The following is a 27150-nucleotide window of genomic DNA, read 5'->3' on the forward strand; positions in this document are numbered from 1 at the left end:
ATGAAACGTGTATACGTGACAGTAAGAAGTAAAAACTTTTTGTTACATACGCAGAGAGGATACGACGTCAGCCCGTCCGAGTTCGAGGCAAGAAAACGAATGTTGGGGAGCCTCGACTTGCACCTGGCCGCTAAACAGAGGGACTACACCGCTCGCTTGATGAGAGAGTGAACATTCACCAACTGCTCGACATTCCGCTGCTTCACTTTCAATTCGAAAGATACATAGTTTTATTGCCATTGCCCGATTCTAGTCTTTAGATTTTTAAGAAAGAATACATTTATTTATTCGAGTTTCATTCACTACATAATAATCGCGATGATTCATTTTCATTATTCTTTTTCAGTATATAGCCGTTCTAAACGTTAAGCAGAACAAGCGCGCTCCGATTAAATTTAAGATTGATAGTTTGATAATCGATTCGTTGCGGCATATTAGAAAAACAGCATTTTAAAGGTTAATTATAAATTTTAATTTTTGACATGCATACCATGAATATATAAGTAATGGTTACTGATAACGTTTCTTCAGCGCTCCAGCTAAAATCGACGTGCCGCTTTTCTTGACATTGTATAACATTTTAGCTAATAGACTTTTTTATTCTAGTCGGTATAATTAAAAATGTGAATCTAGTCAATGCAATGTAGAAAAGCTGTACTCAACGTCACAATTTAATAAAACCTTTTGATATCATTTTTTACTTGTTTTTCTTAATTATTGATTCACAAAAAAAAATTAATTAATGTTTCATGAGCTCTCGTATTTTAAATTGAACGGTCCTTAATATCGGCTTTTGCATTCGCTTAAGAACGTTGAAATACTTTAATAACAGCTTATTAGTTAATGCATTCTTTAATGAACTCGTAATTAATTGTTTTATTGAATTAATTTGATATTTATGAATTCAATGTCAATCAAAGTTTGGTAAATACTTATTATGATGGAGAAGACAAATAACATTGATAATTGGTTTTTGTATATAATCAATCCTAAACGATAATAAATGCAATTAAATACATAATTTCGTCATTTAATTGTGTGCTGCATATTCATAAATTTGTCTGCACAACTACTACTAGAATAATAATTAATATTTTGCTATCAACTGAAATAATGCAATTTCTTAAAAAACAAATACTGGACCTATCGTAATTATAATTTAATTTAGTATTGTTCAAGGAAAATTGGAGGAATATACGAAACGAAATGCACACAATCTTTTTTTTGATTGATTTATGAACTTGTCGGTAGAGTAGAGTTCATTCATATCTTAGAATGGTTACGGCCCATTGATCAATAAAGTAGGTATTTCATTTTTAGATCTGTGGATTTCATAACGAAGTGAAATTTAAAAGCTTTACTAACGTTTCTTAAAAGCCACCTGAATTTTTAGTTTTGTCATTTAGTCAATAAGTCAAAGCAAAGATAATTTGTGTAAAAAATGTTTATTCATAATTTTACAATAAAAAAATCATGTAGCTTACATTACTAAATCATGACATCTTTTAAGCACTACGTAACAGCCATTTTTTTCAAACATTCACTCCTTGGCACATAGAATCTCAAAGTCGTCAGTCATTATGATCAATTGATTTTCGCATCCGGGCTTGTGCTCTTCTTAAAATACAATATAATTGTTGCGAGTGTAAGATTCGCCGTAAAATACCATCTCATAATAAAGTATTAGCTAATAGAGATTAACATAGACAGTTTAAAAATAACAATCCCGAAGGAGTTGATCTATATATATATATAACTTAAAAAATACATACAACTATATCTTAAGAACTACGTAATAATCATGAAAGCATTCAGTCTATTCATTCATTCGTTTGACAAGTACACTGCTATCTGATAAATTTTGCAAACGTTCGGCTGTATAAAGCTCGCGAAGGCGATTTGCCTATGATCAATTATTATGCGTGTTTATGCTCTTTTCAAATTTATAAAACAAAAATTGGCATTACTACATTTGTCTCACTAAAATATTGGCTTCTATCGACTTGTCGCTGCACTTGGCGAAGCTAATTAAATCCGCATTAAGACTAAAATAGTTCATCATTTTTTATATTGCTAAGATATAAAATATAAGTTTACCTCAAATGGTTATTGCTTGTAATGATGCCAATTTCTGACTTACATAAATCATCAATCCTATAATTATATTAAACGACGTATCTAAGTTAACAATTAGTTCATTAACGGTAGTTAAGAGTACAGTGACTCGCGTCTCTTAGTTAAATGATTCAAATGTCAAACTGTTTGGGAAAATGCATATTTCTCCGAAATGAGTAATACATTAATTGTTTATCGTTATACCTACGCAATATGTCTCTAAAAATATATCGTTGATCTGCACAATTAATTCCTTTCGTTTGGGCGATCACCATCCAACATACTTAATCCGAGAATCAACAATACGTGCTTATTTAGCAACTTTATCTCAAAAACAATAAATCTATATTCATTTTTTTCAACTTCAAAAAGCCATAGTCCAAGAACGGATGCAACAATCTAATCTTCAATACTATCAATTTAAGGCTTCGAATCTTATCAACGCCACAGAGACATTGTTGCGAACTGACCCTCGAGTAGGTGATTGCCCAGACGCTCATCTCTTGATCTTTTTTTTTTCAGGCGTTTTTTTCTCTCCGGTTCAATATTATTAAAAATAATTTATTGTTGTTGAATTGTAATCTGCCGGAGTCTACAACGATTAGACATTCGTTAAAGTGATAATTGTCTTAAAAGATAAGATAAGCCACTATAACAGTCCTAAATCTATGTATATATTTATAATTTTTTTTCTTTTCATATACTGAATACCTTAAAAAGGCTTAGGCGACAAAGCCGTATATAATTGACGCCAAAACGGGTCAATAATTATCGTAACTATAATATAGTATTATTTTCTCATATTCTCTGCGCTCTTTTTGTTTGTCAATAATGATAAACGACGATAAAATTTCATCCTGTAAAATATCTTTCAAGTTAATATATTCCAACAATTTTAATCTGAGTTTGTCTTTTTCACAACAGTTTTGCACCAAGATTTTTCGTCGTCATTTGCATGCAAATGACGCGAGAATGATCGACATCAGTAATCGATCAAAAGATTCATGTACGTACAATTAAAAATTCATGTATACAATTAAAAGGCAATTTATGAGAAGGAAAATAAAATCTGATAAGCAGAACGCGCGACTTCTCATTTAACGGTCGTAAAGAAGTTATTTTCGTTTAAAGCTGAGTGCACACATTACGCCATCAGACTGATGACGCCGTCTTAATAATCTCAACCTCGCGAGGTGTGACACTTCATCAGACAAAAATCACAATTAGCCAAACGATCCGTGTGTGACATACAACTGTTCATCGAAAGAAAAAACTCAGTCAACCAAAAAGGAAAAAATCAAAATCGGGCCGAGAGAATAAGAGAACCGAGGATACGTACTAAATGAAAAAGAAAATCGAATAAGATGTACTATAATAATAATAAAGATAATGTAGGACGCGCGAAGGGCCGTCAAAGTATATGTTGTATAATAATCATATAGTATATATATCGGCGAGAACGGAAGGGACACATCGATGCCTGCATCACGATATATGTATACATCAGACCTGCTTGCATTTTTCGGAGGAGCCATGCGCGTGTGTCCCCTCCGTTGGCACTCAGTGTTGCTGCACGAGGGTCGGCCCGGTACCGGGATTCCTCCAGGGGTCAGGAATGTCATAGTGAGCCGGTACAGTGATGAGAGCGTCGTCGGCGGTACGGCTGGCGCTGCAATTCTGAGGCTTCAGACGAGTCGTGTTGACGCACTCGATGCCGAGCTTGATGAACTCGAGCTTGTAGTTAAAGCCTTGGCTGCTGATGCGTATGATCGTGTGCAGCGGCACCTCCATGTACGGCAACTCCTCGGGTGTCTTGTCGAGGAAGTAGCCGATTATGCAGCGAAGGATGGCCTGATGAGAGACCACGAGAACGTTGTGCGCCTGTTGGAGGTCGACGATCACAGGCTCGACTCGCTTCATCGTGTCCACGTAGCTCTCACCCCAAGGGTAGCGGTAGCGCAGTTTGTCCTGGTCGCGCCAAGCGAATTCCTGCGAGAGTAAGCAGAGATTATACGAGTGTTTCGTGTGTGCTTTGAATTGAGAAGAACGATTGGACGGAACCTTGAGGATAAAGATACCGAATTTATCGTCTCGCTGCATGATAATCGAATTGTATTCATGTCATCGCGCCCGCAAACGATCGCTTTTTTGCACAAACTGCACTAAGGTCATATCTCGAAGTGCGCGACGATGAGCGCATTATAAATTTAGTGACACCCGAGAAGCTCCGCACATGCCGTCCTCTCTCTCTCTCTCTCTCTCTCTCTCTCTCTCTCTCTCTCTCTCTCTCTCTCTCTAGAGGTGTATAAATAAACAAGTTGTTTGCCCGTGAAAATAGCTCGTGTGATAAGTCATTTACACGAGGCAAAGTGACGATCTATTTACGGCGGTAGTTTCAAGTCAACAAGTTACAGCTCTCTCTCTCTCACCTGGGGATACTGTTCCTGCATCTCCTCGTAGGAGAGACCCTCGCAGACTCCGGCGTAGAGTTCATTGAGAGCAGCGACGTGTTCTTGAGCTGCTTCGATGCCACGAGCCGTCGCGATGGTTCGTCGTAGACGGCTGGTCAGTACCCGAAGCTCCGGGATGTGCATCGAGTTGATCTTCGCGGCTAAAGCCTGGGCGTAACGCTCGCCGCGAGCACTTAGTACGGCGTCGCCGCCGATTTTTCCCAGAACGTTGAACTCGCTCTCGCCGTGCTGAAAGTCGAGGTGATTCGTTAGACTAGTTATATGCGCTGGCTGTGACGTCGTTTCACGCAGGTCTGAGCTTTTTTTATACAGCGTCTTTAGAAAGCCAACGAGTTGGAACAGACCTATTATGCAGTTTTTATAAAAATAGGTCGAGTAGGAAGACTTTATTTTTAGCGTCTTTCGTCAACAAGTCGCTATAATTAGAGCCGAATCACAAATTCAATTAGAAGACATAAAAAATACGCAACTCACCCTCGAGAAATAGAGCGTATGCGGCTTGAGTGAGACACTAGCCAAGTACCCGAGCACACTGGTCTCCACGTGTCCGTTCACCTTGCAAGCTCTGATCTCCATGGTGGCGGTGTTAACCCTGATGCAAGGGTAACCCTCGGCCTCGTCCATCGGCTGGTGAGTCTTCTGATAGTGGGCTATCTTGAGTCGCAGATCCTCGGCTGCCTTGGCCGCGTCCATACCGGCGTAATCGAGACTGTGTCGGAGGATCTCACGATAATTGGACTCGAGGGTCTTGCCGTCCTCGCAGACGCACTCGACGAAGAGGACGCGGTAGCCCAGCTGGGCCGAGAAGTAGTCGTGGACCTCGGTGCGCTGCTCGCGTGTCACCACGGTCGCATCCAGGATCTTCAACGGACAGACAATTAGGAGGGATTTTCTTTTTTATTGTGCGCTCGTTGCGACACTTTTTGTTAGGAAGATATGAAGCTTATTTTGTGGTTTGTTTCTTTTTTAGGAGATGCTTACAGCGACAGTATTTCCGGAAGCGAGCCAGGTCGCGCAGTCTTGCATCGCGTCCCTCTGGGCGAGAGCTCGAAGGGCGACATTGGCCTCGTGGTCCGGTCGGAAAAGCTCGTGGGACGCGTACGGCTCGAGCCTCTTCCTCCGGTAGTCACTCACTCGCATCACTGAAACAGACGATTCGATTTCCCGCTTTAAAGAGCTCATGTCGATGCGTTGCTTTTTCCTCGACAATTATTTATAGCGAGCGATGTTTGCAAAAAAAGCTCGGTCTGGTGAACACGAGCACTCGAGCTTATCTTTTGCTGTACACCGGATGTCGTAAATTCGAGATAATATTTTAACAAAGCGAGAGATTCCCGATAATCGATTTGTATTTGTTATCCTCGTGAATTAGCAGATCGATTTTTATCTTCGGACATGCAACGTTAGGTAGACAAATATCATTAAAGTGCGTTAGAACGCGTGTCGATCTCGTTGCCAATAACCGATGAGCTTACGTAACGCCGACTATTGAAATCACGCGTATTGTTAGTCTAGTAAGGTCAATAGACTGCAGAGAAAAATCGGAACGAAAAAGTTCTTACCCTTAGCGGACTCGCCGTTCCAGTTGAGTCGTCGTGCGAGGCTGTGAGCGAGTTGGCTCTTGCCTCGGGCTGGTAATCCGGTGGTAATAATCACGACCCCCGCGAACTTGCGAGGCGGCTTGGAAACTCCGGCTGGTGCCCTCACGGCTTTTTCTTGTGTTGCTTCTGCGGGACAAGAGAAAAACACATCGGTCAGCTATATTTCTCCACGAGACCTCCCGCGCTGATTACGCTATACAATATTCGTATGCGATTCGCGTGATAGAACTGATACGAGCGGAGAAGGCAGAGAGGATAGCGCTGACCTTGACACGTGACTCTCAAATCGTTGTACGATTTTGTAACGAAACGCAGTCTGGTTATTTCGTCAGAGGAACCGCCTAATTAATCGTAGGATAAGCAGCGAATTATAAAGCTGCGATTGTGTACGGGAAAACCGCGGAGTCGAGGGTCGAATTCGTTGCTCCGAATACTGTAAACAGCGACGAGCTTAATTTTACCCTCGAGAGCCGATGCATATCCTTAGAGACTGTATACGCCGTTCAATTGCGTTTTCCTCGAAGTTAAAGTGAAAAATAACTCGGAAAACATTTTCTCGAGTGCTATATCGGGTACGAAAATAAACCGTTGGTCCGCCTCTCGTTTGGCACGTGCAAAAATCCCAGCTCAACAGCGCGCAGAGCTGGGCCCAAACTTAACACACTGCGCCAACGATGACACTCCTATCTCTCTCTACTCTAACGTACAGGCGCGGCATATTTACATCAGCATTATCTTCAAAGAGGCGTCGAACGCTTTAAAATATACGTTCGATTCCGCGAAAGCTTACACCCAACGTTTTCGCTCAAGCTCCGCAAGCAGACGCGAATAGTCGTGCATCGTCACGAGAGTCTACGAAAGGCATACATCCCGCTAGTAAATTCAGACTGACGTACACACGCCACTCAAAGGGGTCAACTCGTCGCAAATCACTTCCTCGGTGCTTTTGTATATGCGCGGCGGCGCACAAAGAGGGGAGTCGCAAAAGAAGAAGACGAGAAGGAGCCTCGTGCCATTTAGGCGAATTGAAAATATCCGAAAAACGAGCTGGCTCTGAGCCAGCCTCTGAGTTCGCTCTCGAAAATAACCCTCTCTCTCTCCCGCGGGCAATGTGCAAACCGACACCGAAGCATCATCGAGAAAAAAGATCCTACATACACACACGCGTGTGGGTGGCTTGTTATCGCCAGACACGATGAGATCGGTAAGAAGCGTTGTCGTAGCGAATTTTAATAAAAGCTATACTGTATAGACATGAGCGTAAGACTAAGCTCTAATATAAGTGTATATAGCACGTGATCATCACGCAGTGCGTGACAGCCCGAGGCTGGCGAAAGAGCCGATAGATACCGAACTCGAAATCTCGTGAATCCATCGGGATTCACCGGAAGCATGTTCGCGATACCGATCGTCTCGATTTTCGAGTGGACATACGTAAAGTGGTCTGTTTTGATGGCGCGAGGTGATAATATACGCACGCGCGATCGGCATCGATTCGTTAAACAGGTTGCGTAACCGATCTCGAGAGATCGAGAGGAACGTAACAACACGAGATGAAATAATGTATGTTCAGCCCTTACCGATGTGGCACATGGTTGCTTATAAATTCTCCTAACTCCGTTTTCCCGACGGTGGATACTCCGTGTGTATAAAAAATGCTCAACGACCGTTGCTCCGAAGTAGATTAAAAAAAATATATAGATCTCTTGGAACAACGACTTCGGTCCAGGTTCAAGGGAACTCCTTGGAAAATCTTACGTGTGGCACGTCACCACGGATTAGCGTAGTCAGATCGTTTGACAGAGACATGCGTGCTGTCGTCGCGAAAGTCAATCGCTTACTGCTCGATAGCCACCGGCACTCGCCGATCTTATATTTAGAATCGCGAGCAAGCGCTCGCGTCGCTCGCCTTGCTCGCTCTCGCCGCCGCTGATAAGGCTTGCCTAACGCTCGTATGGGCCAATCGGGGACGCCTCGAGACACATTGCTCGGATTTAATAGTGGGGAAAGGTGCTCGCGTCTTCTGCTAACGCTGATATCCTTGTTCTATTTGCCCGGAAGTTGCAAGACTATACCGATGCTGTTTTATTTGTTTACGAAACGCGAGATGCCCGATCACGGGCGCTTTTGTTTACCAACAGTGTTTATTTCTCTGCGCTCGAAAAAAGATATAGATGTAGAATCGAAGAATTATGAGAGATCGGTAAAGCATATTTGCGCTTCTGAATCAGCTCGAAGTGGGTGTATAAATAAGCAACGGCAAAAATCCGCTTACCAAGCGATCAGCGCTCTTTCGCGAAAAGCCAAAGGCTTGCAAAAAAAAGCGAGGCTTCGGCAAGAATAGAAACAATGGCTCGCAGCTCGTCTTTCGCTGACACATATGAAACGTACACGGGGAGTCTATGTTTAGAGACGGATCGTCTGCAAGTGCAAGTCAGTTGGATTTCCTGTTTTTATTCCGCAGCCCGGTGAATAGTAGGAACTTTTCCTAGACGCCGATGAATGACATAAGCGGTGCGAGAAGCATCGACTATAGATACAGCTTATATATGTGTTTTCTGATTTTACGGCAGACTGATGTTGCACTCTTAATTGGACGATAATTTCCGCGTATTATTCCGAATCGAGCTGCACTTTTCCTTGCGTAATGGACCAGCCGAACAACGGAGAGCATTAAACGAACCGTAAAGCGACGATAAGAGATGTATGAAAAGCGCGTGTAAAGAATAATTGTAGCATGTGAGGAGCTCTTCCGGTATTTTATCGCGATGTAATTACTTTCACTTTTTTTTTTTTTGAAGTTGTGATAATTTAGTCAAGTATTTACGGAAACGCGAAGGGTCTCGATAAATATTTATTTTGAAGTTGAATCGCAAATTTGGTTAATTGATGGCACGAGAAACAGGAAGTCGTATAATATTCCTTTGACGCGCGGCACTTATTTTCGACGGACTATTTGAATAAACTTTATCTCTTTTGGCATTAAAATGTTTATTATTTCAAGGCACAATTCTGTCAATGTGTCAATAATCATCTGAAAAACCCCACGGCAGTAAAATGCGTCAACGTGTGCATCAAAGAACTCCGTTCATTTGATCGTATTTTTTTTTCACGAAGCACAACAAAAAATAACGAGTACTAACTCTCGTTCCCCGTAAACACTAATTGCAAACTTTGTCACAGTAGTAAAATTCCGTCATACTCCTCACAAGGAAAAAACATCAACATTTCGTCATCGCTATACGAACTGGAGGAAAAAAAATAGTAAAACGGAAAATATTTGCGGCGAATTTTCCTCGAGAAGGCGAAAAATCGCGTGCGCGTCCTGCGGTCATACGGTGTATGCATGATCGTCTCTTCTCTGTATGGATCAGCGAAAAGCTTGGCGTCGCGTTATCTAGTGGACGCTGATCTTTGGCGATGATTCCCTCGTTGACGTCAATATTACTTTCTCAGCGCGAAGAGCGTCTCAATTGAGATCGTCTATCTGGTGTCAATATATGCACGGCGGCAATCACCGCCCGTGGATTGAACTTTTTCTAGAGCGAGATTCAAGTGTCAACAACTATAACTGCATTTCTTTGCGTTTTTACGAGTCGCTATCGCGGAGTGTATAGCGTCGTAAATTAAAAATGCGACGCGGATCGCTTCAAAACACCTTTTTCTATTAGCAGCTGTGTATTGAACTTTTTGCTATCGATCGCGGAGTTATGTAATTTTTAAACTCTGCAAATACACTAAGTTGCAGCTACTGTGCAAGAAGCTTTCGTGAGCCAGAAGCTATTATTTATCGAAATAAGCAGCGGCTACTTACGTAGTAACTCTCTGAGACAATGATAGGTTTGTTCCAAGTGTCTTCAGATGACCCTCTTCCACTAATTTACGAAAGTGTCTGTAATATTCTCGTCTGCATTATACCCGCCTCTGATGACTGCATTACTTTTCAAGGAACAACATCTTTATATAAGTAGCCTTATACCCCGAAGTTGCATAATGTCTCATAATGGATGTACCAAAATGAAGTTCCACCTTATACTCACGGTCCTCATTACCCAAAATGCAAATCGCTGTAATTTCCGACCTACATTCCCCAAGTATATACATACCTACACACTGCGGGCGAAATAGATCGTAAAACCGCGTGCGCAGGTAAAAAATTTTCCGAAACAATGAGTAATCTCGTGCCAGAGGCAGTAATTTAATCGATCGCTCAGAGTCCGCTGAATATTGAATAACGCACGTGCAGCAGACGCGAGTATTTTTCATAATTCAACTCGCTGTGTAACCTATGAGTAAGACGATATCGAACGAGACTCGTCAGACAGACGAAAATAAAAGAACATGGAAAACGCGGTCAATAGCGCTATAGCCGCATTGGTAAGACGATCGACGTGCTTATAGGTATACGAATCAGAGCGTTTGAATTTTTCATCTTCCGGTCAGTAGGTATATATTTGATAGGGTTGCCTCGGCGAATCGAGAGCGAAGTAGGCGTAACGAAGCGTGAGGAGCGTTTGTGTTATAGATGGGTCAATTGCTTTAGCTGCCCCAAACAAATAACGAGCTGCCCGCTACTCGCACTTATGTGTACTTCTGTAATAGCGCTTGTTGACGCACGGTGGTAGTATTATTTTTTCTTTTATTTCAAGTTGGCTGTAATTTTTAAGAAATATTACTGCTTATCAGTACGCCGAGCTGAAACGAAAAAGTATGCCGCAGGTAAAGGAACGAATTCTAAAAATAAGTCATTTTTATTAGATGCGCATTTTGATTCGTATATTCATGAGACGCCACGCGCACGCGAAGAAGACACGAAATGTAAAAATAAATGACGAACGTTGACAAGTCGAGTGAAAAATCGATTTTGGAAAAGGTGCTCGCATCGCTCGATATCTCGCTCATTGTTTGGATTTTACTGATCATTTTTACTCTTCGCATCAACTAAACTTAGTGTCCTTAATAATATTGATTGATGGTATAGATAGATATTATCACTCAAACACAAATTAGCCGGAATAAAGTGTACCTATATGATCTGCAACGTTGGGAATTTGGCAATAACAGAAAAACAGTTCTTCACGCTGCAGAACATAATATTTACATGTCAAAGCGACCATTTGTTGAAAATAATAATCAAACAGGGTATAACTTCTCACGGTGAATATATTTATTAATACAAAAAGGAACAAGAAATTAATACAAGTATGACAGCGTAGTCAGATGTCAGTGAAGCGTTCGACTGGACAACTGCTCGCTTGCTCGATTCGGACAGAACTAACTGCTATCCTCCGCTGAGGGTATTACAATACATCGGTGAGGCGGTCCTACGACTGATCGCCGGAGGGACGCTGCCGATATCCAGGTACGCGACGACGCGCTCGAAGCGTGAGCGGACGGACCCTTTGTAGCTCCTTCTTAATCCCTAATTGCCGTGTTTGTCGCAAGTATTTTTCGTAGGCAACTAATAGACCGCGTCTCCGAGAAGCTTATCATTATAAAACGAGCAGATGCGCTGCCGAGTTCGACGACGGACTCGGTACGGCGTCTGTTCTTGGGTTTTCCTAGCTACAATCAAACAAGAACTGAATAATATTTCAAAATATTAAAACTAAGTTTTAACAAAAACACCAACACCATTACATTTCAAGCGTGCAGTAGCCGGCGCACTGAAAAACCAAAACACATTTGTTCACTTCACACGTGCGGGAGAGACGTCCTAAATAGACGATGTGATAAGTAGTCGCGAGTATTACTTAGCAGGTTCTTTGTGTAGTTACGAGCGTAAGCAACCAAGTCTGCTACTGCATAGGCCTTTTACGTTTGAGATTACAAACCAAATTTATTACACAAATGAAACATAATACAAAATGATAAACTTATAATAAAGTATTCATCAGAAATCTGATTAAAAATCAATGACAAAGTCTCTTGCGCGAATGTCTGAAATTTCACACCGCCAACTATTGTTCCGCGGTAGAAATGATAGAACAGCATCTCACGAAGCGTTACAGCTCGTCGCGTGAGTCACGCGATTGCAGTGGCTTTATACACTGGACAGATGCACCCGTCCTCGCGGCCAATCAAAGTCGCGGACCACACGGCCTCGCGAGCGCGAGAACTTCGCCGATTCCATACCGACCACAAGATCGAGTCTACATAACGGTTTTCTCCGAGTCGAGCCACGCGGCAACAGAAGCTGTATCCTTTAAGGTACGCAGTGCAGTATCGTAGTGTGCTTCGAATAGTAAAATTCAACATATCGATTTTCCAGCTTCTCTTCGGTATCTTACGGGTGAGTCCAGATGTATACTATACTATATGCGTTTATTTTCTACTCTTGTAATGCTCGACGCGAGGTCAGTCAGTAAAGAAGCCACGTATAGAGATTAATTTTCTGACGAAACGATTGCGTAAGGATGATCGATTTGATTCGACGTTGACGTTTAATCGCGTGTGTTTAACTTAACCGAGTGGGGTTTTTCACTTATCCGATAGAATCTTCATTTTCGAATGCGCTTAATTGCTTCTAATGCTCGTGTCTGCACAGTTGCCTGGCTTCTCTCGTTGCGGAGCTTGTGCAACTGTGTTTATTTTGAAAATAAGATCGACCAAAGCACTATGTATAGAGGAAAAAAAACAGCGAACAAGATTACCCACATATTATATTATTCGATAAAAATATCGATTCTCTTTATGAATCACGAACAATCAGAAGAAAGCAGATCAGGTCGCGCGAATTACATAATTACGATAAACTCAAAGGTGGGCGAACCGTATACGCGCAGTTGTTTGGCCAGACAACGAAGAGGAATCGCGCGGAAGCGTGTCCCAGTTTTCGCACACGAGCTCACTGCTCCCAGCGCACATACATACATACATACATACAGCGCGGGCAAAGCTCTACTATTCTCGCGGGACACTCTCCTCCTCTATTGCGTCATTCCGAGCACTTTCGCTTCGGCGTCGAAATTGCGTCACGTGTATAATATATCCCGAGTCTCCGTGTGATAAGATTTCGGCCCGAAACGCGCGAGATCTGTAAAATTTTCCTCGAACGATCGATAATTTGAAATATTAAATGCTGCGCGGGAAATCTTAGTGTATACTATTGTGGAGTGTATGTTTGCGGCGCTCGTGCTTACCAACAGTAGTATCGTAAAGATTACACGCTTTCAAGGATGTGCTTGTGCATAGTGTTCGTTATCAAATGTATGCCGAATTTATCATCAGTTTCTTTTTTATGGTCCGATCGTCGGTTTTAATTAGTTCTTAGATTCGGATCTGCGGTATAGCGACAGTAGATCTTTTGATCTCGCGGGAGTATATCGAGAATTGAGTCGTTAGTGATAGCAGAGCTTTTCATAACATAAATCAGAGTTGAATTATAGGATACATTTAATCCGCGCATGAATACGCTCTTTTTCAGTATAAAAAATTTCGTCGAGCATAAATTTGAAATCTTCCGGAAAAGCGTTTAGAAATCTCTCGTCTCTGCATCATCATTACGTAACTTTATTCATGTATCTTCAAACCGATAGCCCATACTCGCATCCGATTTTGTTATAGCCGAACCAGAAGGTCGCCTAGTTATTTTAAGTAATCCACTCTCATAAATATAGTAACGAGGAAATGAGGTAGACCCGCTCGAAGCGCAGAAAAACATTTGCTGTACACACAAAATCCAACAAACGCGATGCAGAGTCAGCTCCTTATACAAAAATAGATCCCTCGAGCTAAAATCCTCAGCACGTGGCCGTCGTAAAAAATTCAGCTCTCGTTCTGGCGAAGTCGCCGATTCGAATTCTACTAGGCTCTCGAGGCCGACGAACTTACACATCTAAACGAGACATTGTAGCTAAGACTTCAGTCGCGCTTGGAGGCACGACCTCGTGGCTAAAACACGAATTCACGCGTCGTGTATACTATATACATGTTCAAACCGCACACAATGCTATCATCGCGAGCGAGAGCGATCGTAAGGCCCTTTCTCATTGGCCGAGGCAGGGGGGCGCGGTTCGGAGCAGCTGACCACGGCGCTGATGTGCGTATAAAAATATACGCCTGAGATACGCGCGTGTGTAGAGATATTATATACACACGAGCGCAGAGGCGAAAAGGAGGAAGAGAGACCCGGAGCGATCTTTTTTTTTCGTATACGCGCACAATCGCCCGCTGCTGCTGCGCCGTTGCCGCTTTTCTGACTCTGCGGCGTGGCACAGACGAGAGTCTTTCTTTTTTCGCGTAATTTGCTTGGATATTTCGGGACACTATGTCGGAGGGAAAGTGAAGATTTGACGGAAGAGGAAAGCGCTTTGTTTTCGGACTTCGGTGAGGAGGCACATTTATCGGTTGGGACTGAGAACCACTGGAAAAGTTTCGAAAGCAATCGTGACCCAAGAGAAACTTGCTACCAGTCGTTGGCGCGTGTTAATAAATTTTTCAACCCGGTCTCTCACAGCACATTTTCTCTTTTCATATCTGCAGCTATCGATCGCGCTGCTGCACCTGTCCGACTCGTTTTTTCTTCTTTTATTTTTCCGTTATCAACTACTGCACAGCCTAGTTAAATAACAACCTTAGGTGACGCGAATGTACACACAGAGAGTTATAATTTTTTGATAAGATTAATAGGATAACCAACTCACGTCGCGTTGAATAACAAGGAAATAGTGACTACGATAATAGTTCTAGTCGTACTCATTTTCGAAACGGAGATACGGACGATTGATCGAAGCCTTGGCTCTTTCGTTTTTCGACTCGAGCTATTTATCGTCAATGCCCGCAGTGTAGAGCCTCGGGTGCAACCAGTTTAGTCAAGGATTCTCTACTGTATATGCACAGCCGAGAGAGAGAGAGAGAAAGAGAGATTATACTGCAAGATAAATATAACGTCGAGCCTCTATGTGCCAGTTGTTTTTACCCTCTTCATTTTAGCGCGTCATTTGATATTTTCTTCCTTTACTCTCGAGATACCGCGTCGCGTGCATTTATACTTTCATGTGTTTATCTTATGTCGCCAGAACAAGTTTTAAGTTTCTTTGTTCGCTGCGACAACGCGTGTGCATATGAAGGAAGCGTTAAGGACACATCAGGTGTCGTGTCTTTGTTTTCTCGCTTCAATGTATAGCTTAAATGCCAAAGTTTTTCTGCAGGGCTTTGTTCGACGATGTAAAAAAAAGTAACAGTATATATAATTTATGCAATTACATATTCTCACAGCCGGAAGCATTAATTTACACGTTATTATTGCTCCATAATTGCATATACTTTCTGCGATACGTTTAGGCGAGTTAATATTCATCGCGGCATTGAGAAATTATAATCGAATATAATATAAGAAGTATTTCCATATTGATCTGAAACTTCGAGCACATCGGCGTAAAGACTAATTCGCAAAACTGGAGCATCGCGAATCCATCGCGTCAGAGAGCATGTGTGTGTATAATACACTGCAACATCGGTATAAGTATAAAGGAGGTCAAGTTAGCCGGTCGATGATAAATTTATCCATACAGCCAGCTGTACACTCGCAATTAAAACCTGCGCGATTATAATACTCCAAAAAAAAGTATACCGCAGCGCAACGTCAATCTGCGTAGATCGATTAAGCTGTATATCGAAGCTCCTAACGAAGACTGGCACCACTCAGCTAACTGCGAGCTCTAGCTCATTTCACGACTTGTAACGAAGGATCGCACGAAAACCGAGATTGCCGCGATGACTAGCTCGCTAAGAACCCTTTGCATCGAATAGTAGTACGTGTTGCGAGCTCGCAACGAAAACGAAAACTCTCTGTCGTCTATGCGGCGAAGACTAGCGCGTGAATCAAGTCACGCCGAATTCTAGTACGCTCGCCCGTAATCCTAAACAAATGAACCACATTTACGAGGGTCGCTCAAAGGGTCTTCCCTATTTTCACATTGCAAATGCCGCATTCTACACAAAACTTTATAGAACACTTTTTAATATGCAAAAAATAGCGATTTAAATGAAATTCGAATGGTAAAAATCGGACGAAATTTAGTTATTGTGCTGGTAATTTCACGCACCGATCGATATATATATATATACACTTGTATACTTGTCAAATATACATATAAATATTATCCATGTGTTTAGGATTACGGGCGAGCGTACTAGAATTCGGCACGACTTGGTTCACGCGCTAGTCTTCGCCGCATAGACGACAGAGCGTGCTTCTCTTCGTCTGGAACCCGGTTTTGGAGTTAGTTTTCGCCGCATAGACGACAGAGAGTTTTCGTTTTCGTTGCGAGCTCGCAACGCGTACTACTATTCGATGCAAAGGTTTCTTAGCGAGCTAGTCATCGCTATCGGCAATCTCGGTTTTCGTGCGATCCTTCGTTACAAGCCCTCATTTCATTCTTGTTTTCGTCACAAAATAAGTTTCGGTGCTGGCGTTCGCGGTTGTCCCGAAACGCGTGCGAGTTTTCGTTAGGAGCCTCGATATAGAGTCTGAACTGGTACCACGACGCGCAAAAGTGCAGAATCGAGGAAAAAACATTCGCAAACTCTGGACTTATCTCTCTACCTGTATAAAAATATCACCAGCGCGCAGGTATAGCAGCGAGATAAGAGCAGCGCCTATTATTAGAATACCTAATCAGCAGCTTTATCTCTAAATCCAGCATAATTCAGAACCAAATAAATCGCTATATCCCTATACACCGTCTGGAAGACTCAAGGCTCTCCTGCGTCACTAAAACCATGAAAAAAAAGAGAAGAAAATCTCTTCTAAATCTGAAACGAGGAAAATCGTCGGCTTTTTTCTCCGAATCCTGCTGAGAGGACAACTGCGTGCTCCAACCCAAAGAGATCGATGACAACAACACGCGCGCGCCCCCTCGAAGGGACTGGAAGGTATTTGGTCAGCGTCTATCCTCTATATACTGCGTAGATCTCCTGGAGGCTGAAATAAGCTCGAAGTAAGGTAAACGAGGCTCACCTCGCTCCTGGTGCTCCATGCTGGGCGCCATCAGTTTCTCGGCGAGCTGGGAAGACGTCTGATTGTGGATGATACCGGCCTGCAGCGCCAGCTTTCTCGCGGCCAGGCAGTAGCCCAGCAGTGGCTCGGTCAGTAAATTCAGGCAGGCTGCGACCCAGGGCATAGCAACCTAACGCGCGCTCGTGGCGCTGATATGATGGACGCGTCCGCGTGCGTGTTTTTTAGTAGCTTCGTTAATAATCTCTCTCTCTCTCTCTCTCTCTCACGTCTATATTGTTTATCCAGTATATCTTCGATGTATCTCTCTCTCTCTCTCTCTCTCTCGTTGCTGGACTGCAGCACACACTATCTGTGTACCTATATGTAATTTCCCTCGAACGAGCGCTGAAGCAGCAGCTATTCCATCGTATCCAGCATCGACGGCTAGAGCTCTTCCGAGAAGTGGTCGCTACTCGTGTGCCGTATTATGGAGAGGAGGTCCTCCCTCATTCCAATTTGCTTGATCCTCACTTCCGGAGCCAGTTTGCGGGCTTCCTGCACTTTCTCCAAGGGTATACCCAACTCTTCACTACTCTTCCTCCTTCACTGGGTCTCGGCTACTATTGTTATGGTATCCTGCTCCTCTTCGGTGCTCGGATCTCTCGGCTAACGGACTGCAACGTCGCGGGCGTTTACATAGTCGCTGCGTCGAGCTGCCACACGTTTACACACGCGTCTTAATGTCAAATGTAATCTCTCGATTCGGGAGCACTTATTGCAGCGTTATTGTGCAGCGTGTGTTATTGTTGTCGTCCGGCTGCGCGAGAAGAACGCACGCACGCGCGAGGTACAAAATATACGGCTCAGCTCTACTCCTGGACTAAACCGGCGACTCGCCCCGCGCCTGCTTTTAACATCGACCGGCGCACACTCCCCTGCGCGCGCTCGCTCGCTGCCCCCTCTTAAGGCAGCTATATACTGTATATACCTATATACTCGGCAGCTCTCGCTTCTCTCCTCCGCACAGCTGTGAGGCTTTCCCTCTCTCCCTCGAATCTGGCTGCGTAAATAGCGTAACGGTGTCACATGCGACGACGAAATTTTCCGAGTTCACTGACGCTCGCTGCCGCGGCTTTTCGAATCATGTGTGTATATAAGATCGACTTGGATAGTGCGAGCGTGATCCAGTTGTGATGGTCAGCTTATTGATTCGGCGAATGATTGGCTGATTTTTCCGACACGAGTTCAGTCAGTCTTGCGCAATACCATGGATGGATTGGTTTTGCTACCAAAAATTTCGGAGATGCGTAAATTTACCCAAACGATCGTAAAACGCTAATTGATCGTCTCCCCCCCCCCCCCCGACCCTGAGTGGGGGATTACGGGAGTTTGTGTGTTAAGGCCGAACGATAACAATATGTATCTACACCTCTTGTCATACACTCCGCTTCATCTTTTTTTAAATTGTTTATCGCGAACTTACAAGTTGCTTACGTCGTATACAGCTAATTGGTACACACTGTACGGTTGCTAATTGGTATACACTGCCTATTGATCTCGTGTAAATAGAAATATACTGACTGCTCCCACACGTCAGTTCCACATCGGACTAAGTTGATCACACGTGTATTTACTTTAATTTTCTGTCGCAAAATACTTGTGCTTTTACGCGAATGATTTGAAAAATAACTAAATAAAGAATCCATCTGTTAAATAATCTTATGCCATTCATCAATGGTACCTAGTTGGCGAATCGCTTCAAGTGTGTCAATGTACATACTTAAGTACATCACTGGTAGAAGCGTAACATCGCTAGAACTCGACAAATTATACGTTGGTGTGGAATGGGAACGATGATTAATTCATCAACCATCAATTTATGACTTTGTAACTTAGATCCTTATGCTTCTTAGTACTGATTTTCTGCGGAAAATACCGGAATAAAATTTCCAATAAATATATGCTAAATAAATAATGACTATGTCTGGTATATATTTATTATTCAATTCAATATTGCATTCTGTGCTTTAAACAATTTTTGTCTGGTGCATTTAATTTTTTTTTTTTTTAGAAAAGATTAAACAAAAAACTAGTATTTTACGATTTGCATAAGAAAAAGATTAAAAAAGATGAGAAATTTGAACTCGTTAATCTTATGCGAGAACATGTGCTGTGTACACGTGCCCATCAGGAATTAACATAAAAGGATACCGGTAACTAGTAAACAACGAAAAATAGCACGAAAATTACATAACTCGTTAGTAATTAACATTTTAAAATTTTCATAAACGAGAATTAAAAAAAGAACCAAGTTAGCTGAACCATCACTCGCACGTGTTCTTATTCCGAATGAAGACGCAAGAATGCCGGTAGCTACCAAACAACAGGAAGATCAATGCAAGCTTATGCAAGCTCCACGTGCAGCTGAAATGCATCTTATTTGGGAGGACATAAGCCGCCTTTGAATAAGTGTATCGCACACTTAGCAGCATTATATAACGTTACTTTCTTGCACACATGAATAGAACTAACGAGAACGATGCATTTACGAGCTTATTTGTTTGCCTAACACTTTCGAGTGTGAATATGTTAAAGATTTAGCGTACAGTCCGGGATTGGATTTGCAAGCGTCTTGGTGTGCTATAGATAAGGGAAAACTTTTATCACAATTGAGAAAGACTGAGATTTCTCTGATGAGCTGTGTGACGTGGTGACGTTTCAGTCAATCTATACTGATATTTATCAATATAGCAGGTCACGGTTTGGTAATGAGATTTTTTTTCTCAAGTAATCTTCGCTAATCACTCGTGGCTACGTCAATCGCTTTTTAACGAGTTATTTGTAAACTTAGCCGAGTCCAATTAACTTCTTTGATGAATTGCAGCGTTTGTAATGCAGCTCTTGCGCGTGTATAATTGATACGCTTAATGATTTCAAAGTTCGGATGGTTGAAAAATATATCTTTTATCCGGTGAATAATTACTGCGTAACGTACTGTTTAAAATTCGTTTATTAGATATACTGGGTGTTGAAGTTACATAACGCGAAACTATTAATATACTTATGCCAAATACTCTAAAGATTATATTTCTACATTAAATGTATTTGCCGCGTATTGTCGATTTGTATATTCATAATTTTTTACTCGTTATATTTTGGAATATTTCGTAATGTCTTTTAGAGTTTCATATAGTATTTCCAGTATATATTGCACAATTGCATACTTCATTTAAGAATATATAGTAGAATTTTTTTGTATTGAAAATATTTATTCAAATTATTATATTCCTCATGAAATTGTTATTAGTTTTTATGAAAAAAAAATTAAATATAAAAATTACGGGATTCATATCACGAATAAAATGAATGAATGAATAAACGTTGAACACCGATCACAGGTATTGCAGAGTTCTAGCCCCTCGAACGGTAACTTTTCAGCGGCTGCAAAACGTAACGTTCATGACTAAGTCACCGATGGCTTGTAATCATAACCAACCATAGGTGAACTAGTGCTCTACCTTACCTTTTGTAGAGTGTATAGGTTCATGTAGACCGGACTTTACATTATATCATGGAGGAGGAGGAGAGAGGATGCATTAAATATGTAGGAGTTGAGGGTCGAAAACTTCAATTTTGGAAACGAAAAAATGCTTATTAGTACCGATATGGAGGGTGCTTAATCGGTCCATAAGTCTATAAGAGATCGAATAGCCCAATCCAGGTGGTTCAGCCCAATCAAAGAATGTCTTGACTATGACGCACGCGAACCTTTCAAGACTGGATTCCTCCAGTTTAGTTAACTTACCTAATTGCCATTTTTCGGCGTATATAGGTAATCGAAAACACATAAGGAAAACACTAAGTTTGAGAACTAATTGGCGAATACAATGTTCATTGCATTTCGAGCATAATAGCTCAATAAGCATGATACGCCAGAAACATCGTAGTTGTTATCTTACTCAAATAAGAAGATACCGTTTAGTCATACACGTGTTGGATGTTATTTACACGAATGATCGTGAATCCCGTAGATTTTCCATCGTGTCCTCGATATATTTTCAGAATAATAGCAATCGATAGTTCATTGACAGTGTGTTAAAGATAAATAGATATAAAACTAATTTTAGCAATGATACTGCAACAGTGCTCGTAGTCGTCGATTATATGTTTTTAATATGCATACATTTTATTAACTCAAAAGAGTTTCTGTATGTAAAACATAATTACTTAATTGACACTGTTGGATTAAAAACATTCTTTTAAGTTGCAATTCACGTGATTTGATGATTATTGCGCAAGCTTTTAACTATAGAAGCGGTTGTTCCTCGTATTTCTTCATTTCGCACGTGTTTTTTATATTCGTTACACTGCTTTTTACGTATGATGAGTGAATTAGTAATAGAATGAAGATAAACAAATCAGTAAGCTTAGCATCCATGCCAAAAATAAAGAAAAAGTCAAGAGTCAATCATCATCGTGCGCAAAAACACATTATCGATCCGCACACGAGGATCCCAAAACTGATAAAAGTGGGTTTGCATGACTAATTGTTTGTATACCAAAACATTGTCTGTTGCGAAGTGTTAATTGATAAGGCACGGCGCAGCGAAAGTATAATTGTACAAGTCATGTCGACTCAGTACTACCTACTTCGGACGATACGTTTTTCTTACGTTCTCATCAGCTCCATCAATAGATAATATAAGCTGCTCGTCGGCACGGAGGGTCAGTGTTCGGGAAGCTTTTGACGTTAACACACTAGAACGAAGGGACGCTTCTACAATCTTTCTGTAGTTTTAACTGTACGTAGACTGAATTGTGACATTTGTTCGGATATTTCGTTCGCTTATATTTCTTCCGGGTGGATCCTTGTTGTTGCTTTATTTCTTCATATTTTTTTTATACTTATATGATTTTTAATTGGTGATTATCATCTTCGTGGAGATACAGAATGCATTTCAATTGTATAAGATAAAACAAATTTGCACTTTTACACCTTTTTATTGAGTTTTCGAAATCGATTTCTAATGCCATTCCGGGGAAACTGTTTTTTTCTAAATTTTAATCTCAAGCTTATAAAGGAAAGCATGTGGTGTAAGGCCCCACGCAAAATAAAATTGATTACTCCTAACTACGATATGATTATAGAAGAAAATTAAATCAAACTACGTTCGAATTGAAATTACCCACACCTACAAACACTAGAAAAATACACTAATAGCACTAACGAGAGCAATTACACGTAGTTATCATACAATTTCCTTCAGCGATTTTCATCCCAATGTCGAGTCTACCCGATTGACCGTTGCGTCATCTTCTCGCAGATCAAACGCACACCGTCAGCCGTAACAATATGTTCTCTACAAAAGCATCATTATAATCAAACGTCGCAAAACATTTCAGGAATCCAGCTAAAGGCTGCGCAATGGAGTTCAGCGCATTCGAGTTACTAACTGCCCTGGCTCTGCTCTTCCTGGCGATCTACTACTACTTCACCAGCACCTACGACTTCTGGAGCAGCCGCCATGTGGAGCATCCCAAGCCCGAATTGTTCTTCGGCAACTTCAAGAAGATGATGCTCGGCAAATCCTCTTTGGGCGACTATCTCTACGAGCAGTACCAGTACTACAAGAACGAGCCGATGTTCGGTCTTTACGCACGAAGGACACCGGTCCTCGTGGTCACCGATCCCGAGTACATCAAGGACGTTCTTATCAAGGACTTCTCGAGCTTCAGCGATCGAGGTATGACCATCCACGAGAAGGTCGAGCCCTTGAGTCAGCATCTGTTCAGTCTGGAACCAGCCCGCTGGAGACCCCTGCGAATCAAGCTCTCGCCCACCTTCACCTCGGGAAAGCTCAAGGAGATGTTCTACCTGCTGGCCGAGTGTGGCAACAGCTTCGAGACCTTGATCGACAACATGGTGAAGAAGAACCCGGTGATCGAGTGCCGCGAATTGACGGCTAAGTTCACTACCGAAGTCATCGGGATTTGCGTCTTCGGACTCAAGGCCGAAGCGATGGCTGACGGTGACAGCGAGTTCCGGAAAATCGGGCGCAAAGTCTTCGAGAACTCGTGGATGAAGTTCATCAAATTCAGGATAAGAGATGCGATGCCGTGGTTGTTCAATCTTCTGGGGCCGTTTTTTTACGATCACGAGTTAAACGGCTTCTTCATCAATCTCATGAAGCAGACTATGGAGTACAGGAAGAAGAACAACGTCAGGAGGAATGACTTCGTCGATCTGCTCATGGACATCAAGGATGATCCTAGCAAAGTCGGGGATATCGGTAAGCGCGATAGTTATGTGCATATATTGCTTTATTATTATGACACGATTAGCGGCTTTAGATAAAATGCTTATAGTATATTATATAGGACTCGGGACTTTCCGACCCGATGGATTTGCATTAATCGCGCGATCATAGAGATAATGCGGAGTAATCGTAAACTATGTATTTTAAACAAGTTTTAACGGGCACAAAAAATAAATAATTAATTAACGTGTTTCAAGTCAGAAGTGTTGATGATCGAATTATCGATTCGTATAACTGGTAATTCTCGAATATTAATGAATTATATAGTACATATACATATATATCGAAAATATATACTGCTGCTAATTCGAACGAAGAGGCATAATAAAACATTAAAATTTATCTTTAATTTTCCGAGGTAAAGTAACACGAAGGCGAAAGGTATCTCCAAATGTTTGCATTTCTATTATCTCTTATCTTAATCTAAAGCTGCACTGATAAAAAAAAGCATCGTCTTTCCCGATAAAGGCATCACATTTTCCGCTTGTCGTGCCTCGTAAACACGCAATATATAGCTACAATGTATGCACGACACGACTATTCTCATTCTAATCTTTTTATCCCCGATCCAACAATTACTTATATCATGTCTTTTTGCAGAAATGACGGATGCATTGATCACGGCCCAAGCGTTTGTCTTTTTCATCGCCGGATTCGAAACGTCCTCCACGACGATAAGCAACGCTCTCTACGAGTTGGCCCTAAACCCATCGGTACAGGAAAAGCTTCGCGAAGAAATTATCGAGGAGCTTGCGAACGACAATGGAAGCTTGAAATACGAAACCATCAAGGGCATGAAGTACCTGCACAAAGTTTTCTGCGGTGAGTCTATTATCCAATCGAATCGCACGTGTCTATTATCCAATCGAATCGATCGTTATATATGATATTCACGTATAATTGCTTCGCAGAAACTCTGAGGAAATATCCGCCAGTCACGGTGATGATGAGGAAATCCATGCAGCCCTACACGTTCTCGGGAACGAAAGTAACTATTCCGAAAGGCATGAGAGTATGGATTCCAGCGTACGCCATTCAACGCGATCCAGCGATCTATCCCGATCCGGATACCTTCGATCCGGAAAGATTCAGCGAGGAGAGCATCAAGCAGAGACATCCATCCTTCTATCTGCCTTTCGGCGATGGACCGAGAAACTGCATCGGTATGATTATAAACTATGTTAATTTCTTAGAACTATCATTAACTGTGAAATTATGTTGCAGGTGCTCGATTTGCCAATTACCAGAGCAAAATTGGCATCATTCAAGTATTGAGGAATTACAAAGTCCAAGTCTGTGATAAGACGTGCATTCCGTACGTAAACGATCCGAGAGCCTTTTTGCTTGCACCGATCGGAGGCATCAATTTGAAATTCACTAGATTATAAATAAATATACTCGACTTAAGATAGTGACTTTTAGTTTTAGCGTATACATAGACGATAGGAGTAGATATCATTTTTTTTAATATTGAATAGGAGTTTTGTAAATACAAAATTTAAATGAGTTAAGTTTATGAAAGAAACGTGCAAGCGACAAAATTATAGTATTCCATGAAATCTGTGATTAAACAAACTTTCAACTGCTTGCTTATTTATCTGAGAAACGTATTTTGAAATATAGTTATTGAGTTTGAAACTACGATATAGGTTTATAGCGTATTGCTACTGTATTGAAGAAAGATAAACATAAGAAATGTACATACATATAATATTCAAGAAAATAAAACAAAGCGATAATTTATATGACGACGAGATAAATCAGATTATTTTGAAATTCTAAAGAGTGCACAATCCTACTACCAAAAGGTGGGATTTAGAAAGAAGACATTGATCTCTTATAAAAAGATGTTAACATTTATTATGCAATCTTATTAAAATAAAATCTTGACCTTACATGCACAAATTTATCATTCAGTTTTAGAATGATACAAGGGATTCCTTGTCAATTTTTAAATTCACTATTAATCTACTTCACAGAACAGGTTTATAAAATCCTTATTTCATTAAATTATATTACATAGGTATTTTACAAATAACTAAAAGTAGATACAAATTATGAGTTGGGATATTTTCGAAATTCCTTATTTTCATGGCTAATTTCCGATTTGTCAATTTCAACCCTTTGCCTTGTTGCAGGACACTACAAAATTTTAATTGTATTGAAAAATTGTCTAAATGTTACAAAGTTAGAACTACTTTTGATTTTAATATGTACCTGCTCTCTGAACGAAGGCGAAGCTGAAAATATTTTTGTATTACTTGAAACTTTTGTGTTATTATAACTATGGCTCGTACTTGGATAATTCGTATATGTGCCATTATTCAATCCTGTAACCTGATTTAACTCTGATGTTTCCCTTTTCTTTATACAATCTAAATACTATAATTTAATTATTTATTATGATTACCTCATGAGTCGATCTTTTCCTTTTTCTCGAGACAAAGGTATTTTCATTATGATTTAGTACTTTTTCATCAAATTTTGACTGACTGTGAGATCCTCCTTTAAATTTCACTAAAAAAAGAAACTTGATTACTTTTTGTAATATTAATTTAGCAAAACACATAAGAATTGTTAAAGTTTAAAGACAGCTAAATAAGATTAAAATTTCAACAAATCATACTGTATGAAAGAATAAAATAATAATAAATAAAAAATTGTTTGAAAAATTGATATTTTTATAAAATGTAATACAAACCTTCTTTTTTTCTTGGAAAATGTGTTTGTCTTTCATTAGCAATTGCAGCACTGAGTGATAAACTGTTAGCAAAGGTTGTAAATGCTGTACGACCTTTCAGCCTTGGAAAGAGAGGTATGATTCGACGTCCTTCCACAGTCCATTCAGTATCAGTGTTTGGCCCAAATATTCTAAAAAGATGAATGAATGCATGAGTGTGAAATGAAAGACAAAAGTATTTTGTATTTTAAAGCACTTACTGTTCAGCTATCAATGATAACTTGTCATCATTAACAGCCCTTCGAATTTCAGCCTGATGACGTTCATTGGATATATGAAGAGCAGTAGCTAGGTCACCTAACAATTTTTGTTTTCCTTCGGTTAATGGACCCTGAGCTCTTAGAGCTGATACCATTTTTGCATAAGCATCTAATTCTTCAAGTGGAAATAAAACATTCGATTATTTATACATTCAAAAAGATAATTATTGCTACCATGCATGGTTTTAGAAGCAATGTATAAGTATTTTTTAGATTACTTTTCTTTAACCTCATACCTAAAAAGCGTAAATATTTTCTGCATTCATCTCGAGACATTTCAGAATATGAATCTATAAATATCTAAATGCTTTTGCAACTAGATTCAATATGAGAGGATTTTATTTTATAATACTATTTGCTTTTCAAAGCAGCACTTGAATTGTAAATATATCACAATAGACTCCTCTCGTTACTTCTACAATTCACCATTTTTGCATACTATGGACTATGCGTTATTTTTATTTAGAAATCCAATCTGCATTGATAGCAGTATTTTGTTTAAGTACTCATAATAAATCTGTTTGTGGCGGCTATTTTAACCTATAAATCACCCTTTTCTTTTGAAGTTTTGTTTTGAACTATAAAACACTATATAGAGGTTATTCGTTTAGAGTTTCGTAAGACCGCCATTGATGTGAGCGGCAATTTTAAAACTTACATTATTACTTTTTTATTTTTACTGAATAAATAGTTATGTAAATACA

At 40.7% G+C, this 27150-nt stretch overlaps 4 protein-coding genes across 6 annotated transcripts in view; 2 read left to right on the forward strand and 2 right to left on the reverse strand.

Moving 5' to 3' along the window:
• LOC100120664 (neuropeptide CCHamide-2 receptor) overlaps positions 1 to 1705 on the forward strand; it is a 43430-nt gene extending 41725 nt beyond the window's left edge. The window contains exon 13 of the mRNA XM_016989206.3: positions 55 to 1705. Within this exon, the coding sequence (XP_016844695.1) occupies positions 55 to 171 (117 nt within the window). The 3' untranslated portion in view covers positions 172 to 1705. The remainder of the gene's footprint in view (positions 1 to 54) is intronic.
• LOC100120621 (6-phosphofructo-2-kinase/fructose-2,6-bisphosphatase) lies at positions 1427 to 18087 on the reverse strand. Of its 2 annotated transcripts, none has more exons than XM_031932285.2 (6): positions 17151 to 18087; positions 6149 to 6313; positions 5568 to 5728; positions 5061 to 5447; positions 4545 to 4814; positions 1427 to 4104 (listed from the first exon to the last, which is right to left on the reverse strand). In XM_031932285.2, the coding sequence occupies exons 1-6, from the start codon at positions 17311 to 17313 to the stop codon at positions 3676 to 3678; spliced, it is 1575 nt and encodes a 524-aa protein (XP_031788145.1). In that variant the 5' UTR covers positions 17314 to 18087; the 3' UTR covers positions 1427 to 3675. The 2 variants fall into 2 exon arrangements, with proteins under 2 accessions (XP_031788145.1, XP_031788146.1); XM_031932286.2 differs by lacking the exon at positions 17151 to 18087 and adding an exon at positions 7768 to 8803.
• Positions 10824 to 25748, forward strand: CYP6AS30 (cytochrome P450 6AS30). Of its 2 annotated transcripts, none has more exons than XM_031931577.2 (5): positions 10824 to 12479; positions 22533 to 23419; positions 24047 to 24268; positions 24358 to 24609; positions 24671 to 25748. In XM_031931577.2, exons 2-5 carry the CDS (start codon positions 22555 to 22557, stop codon positions 24832 to 24834), a joined length of 1503 nt encoding a protein of 500 aa, XP_031787437.1. In that variant the 5' UTR covers positions 10824 to 12479; positions 22533 to 22554; the 3' UTR covers positions 24835 to 25748.
• LOC100120569 (BRCA2-interacting transcriptional repressor EMSY) lies at positions 25282 to 27031 on the reverse strand. Its single transcript, XM_001606578.6, has 6 exons — positions 26683 to 27031; positions 26387 to 26561; positions 26148 to 26317; positions 25857 to 25963; positions 25664 to 25783; positions 25282 to 25588 (listed from the first exon to the last, which is right to left on the reverse strand). The coding sequence occupies exons 1-6, from the start codon at positions 26720 to 26722 to the stop codon at positions 25502 to 25504; spliced, it is 699 nt and encodes a 232-aa protein (XP_001606628.2). The 5' UTR covers positions 26723 to 27031; the 3' UTR covers positions 25282 to 25501.
• Between the last annotated feature and the right edge of the window lie 119 nt (positions 27032 to 27150).

Source organism: Nasonia vitripennis, chromosome 5, assembly GCF_009193385.2.
Source record: "Nasonia vitripennis strain AsymCx chromosome 5, Nvit_psr_1.1, whole genome shotgun sequence".
Lineage (NCBI taxonomy): Eukaryota > Metazoa > Arthropoda > Insecta > Hymenoptera > Pteromalidae > Nasonia > Nasonia vitripennis.

What these genes read in the sequence shown, in the direction of transcription:
- LOC100120621 (XM_031932285.2), bottom strand. Translation starts at nt 17,313, where the DNA reads ATGCCCTGGGTCGCAGCCTGCCTGAATTTACTGACCGAGCCACTGCTG. An exon ending in GAACGGCGAGTCCGCTAAGG is followed by an intron (nt 5,729 to 6,148) that starts GTAAGAACTTTT and finishes CGTCTGTTTCAG; the next exon opens with TGATGCGAGTGAGTGACTAC. An exon ending in CTTCCGGAAATACTGTCGCT is followed by an intron (nt 5,448 to 5,567) that starts GTAAGCATCTCC and finishes TGTCCGTTGAAG; the next exon opens with ATCCTGGATGCGACCGTGGT.
- CYP6AS30 (XM_031931577.2), top strand. Translation starts at nt 22,555, where the DNA reads ATGGAGTTCAGCGCATTCGAGTTACTAACTGCCCTGGCTCTGCTCTTC. An exon ending in CCTGCACAAAGTTTTCTGCG is followed by an intron (nt 24,269 to 24,357) that starts GTGAGTCTATTA and finishes ATTGCTTCGCAG; the next exon opens with AAACTCTGAGGAAATATCCG. An exon ending in TGGACCGAGAAACTGCATCG is followed by an intron (nt 24,610 to 24,670) that starts GTATGATTATAA and finishes ATTATGTTGCAG; the next exon opens with GTGCTCGATTTGCCAATTAC.
- LOC100120569 (XM_001606578.6), bottom strand. Translation starts at nt 26,722, where the DNA reads ATGTCTCGAGATGAATGCAGAAAATATTTACGCTTTTTAG. An exon ending in AAAATATTTACGCTTTTTAG is followed by an intron (nt 26,562 to 26,682) that starts GTATGAGGTTAA and finishes TTCCACTTGAAG; the next exon opens with AATTAGATGCTTATGCAAAA. An exon ending in TTTTCCAAGAAAAAAAGAAG is followed by an intron (nt 25,964 to 26,147) that starts GTTTGTATTACA and finishes TTCTTTTTTTAG; the next exon opens with TGAAATTTAAAGGAGGATCT.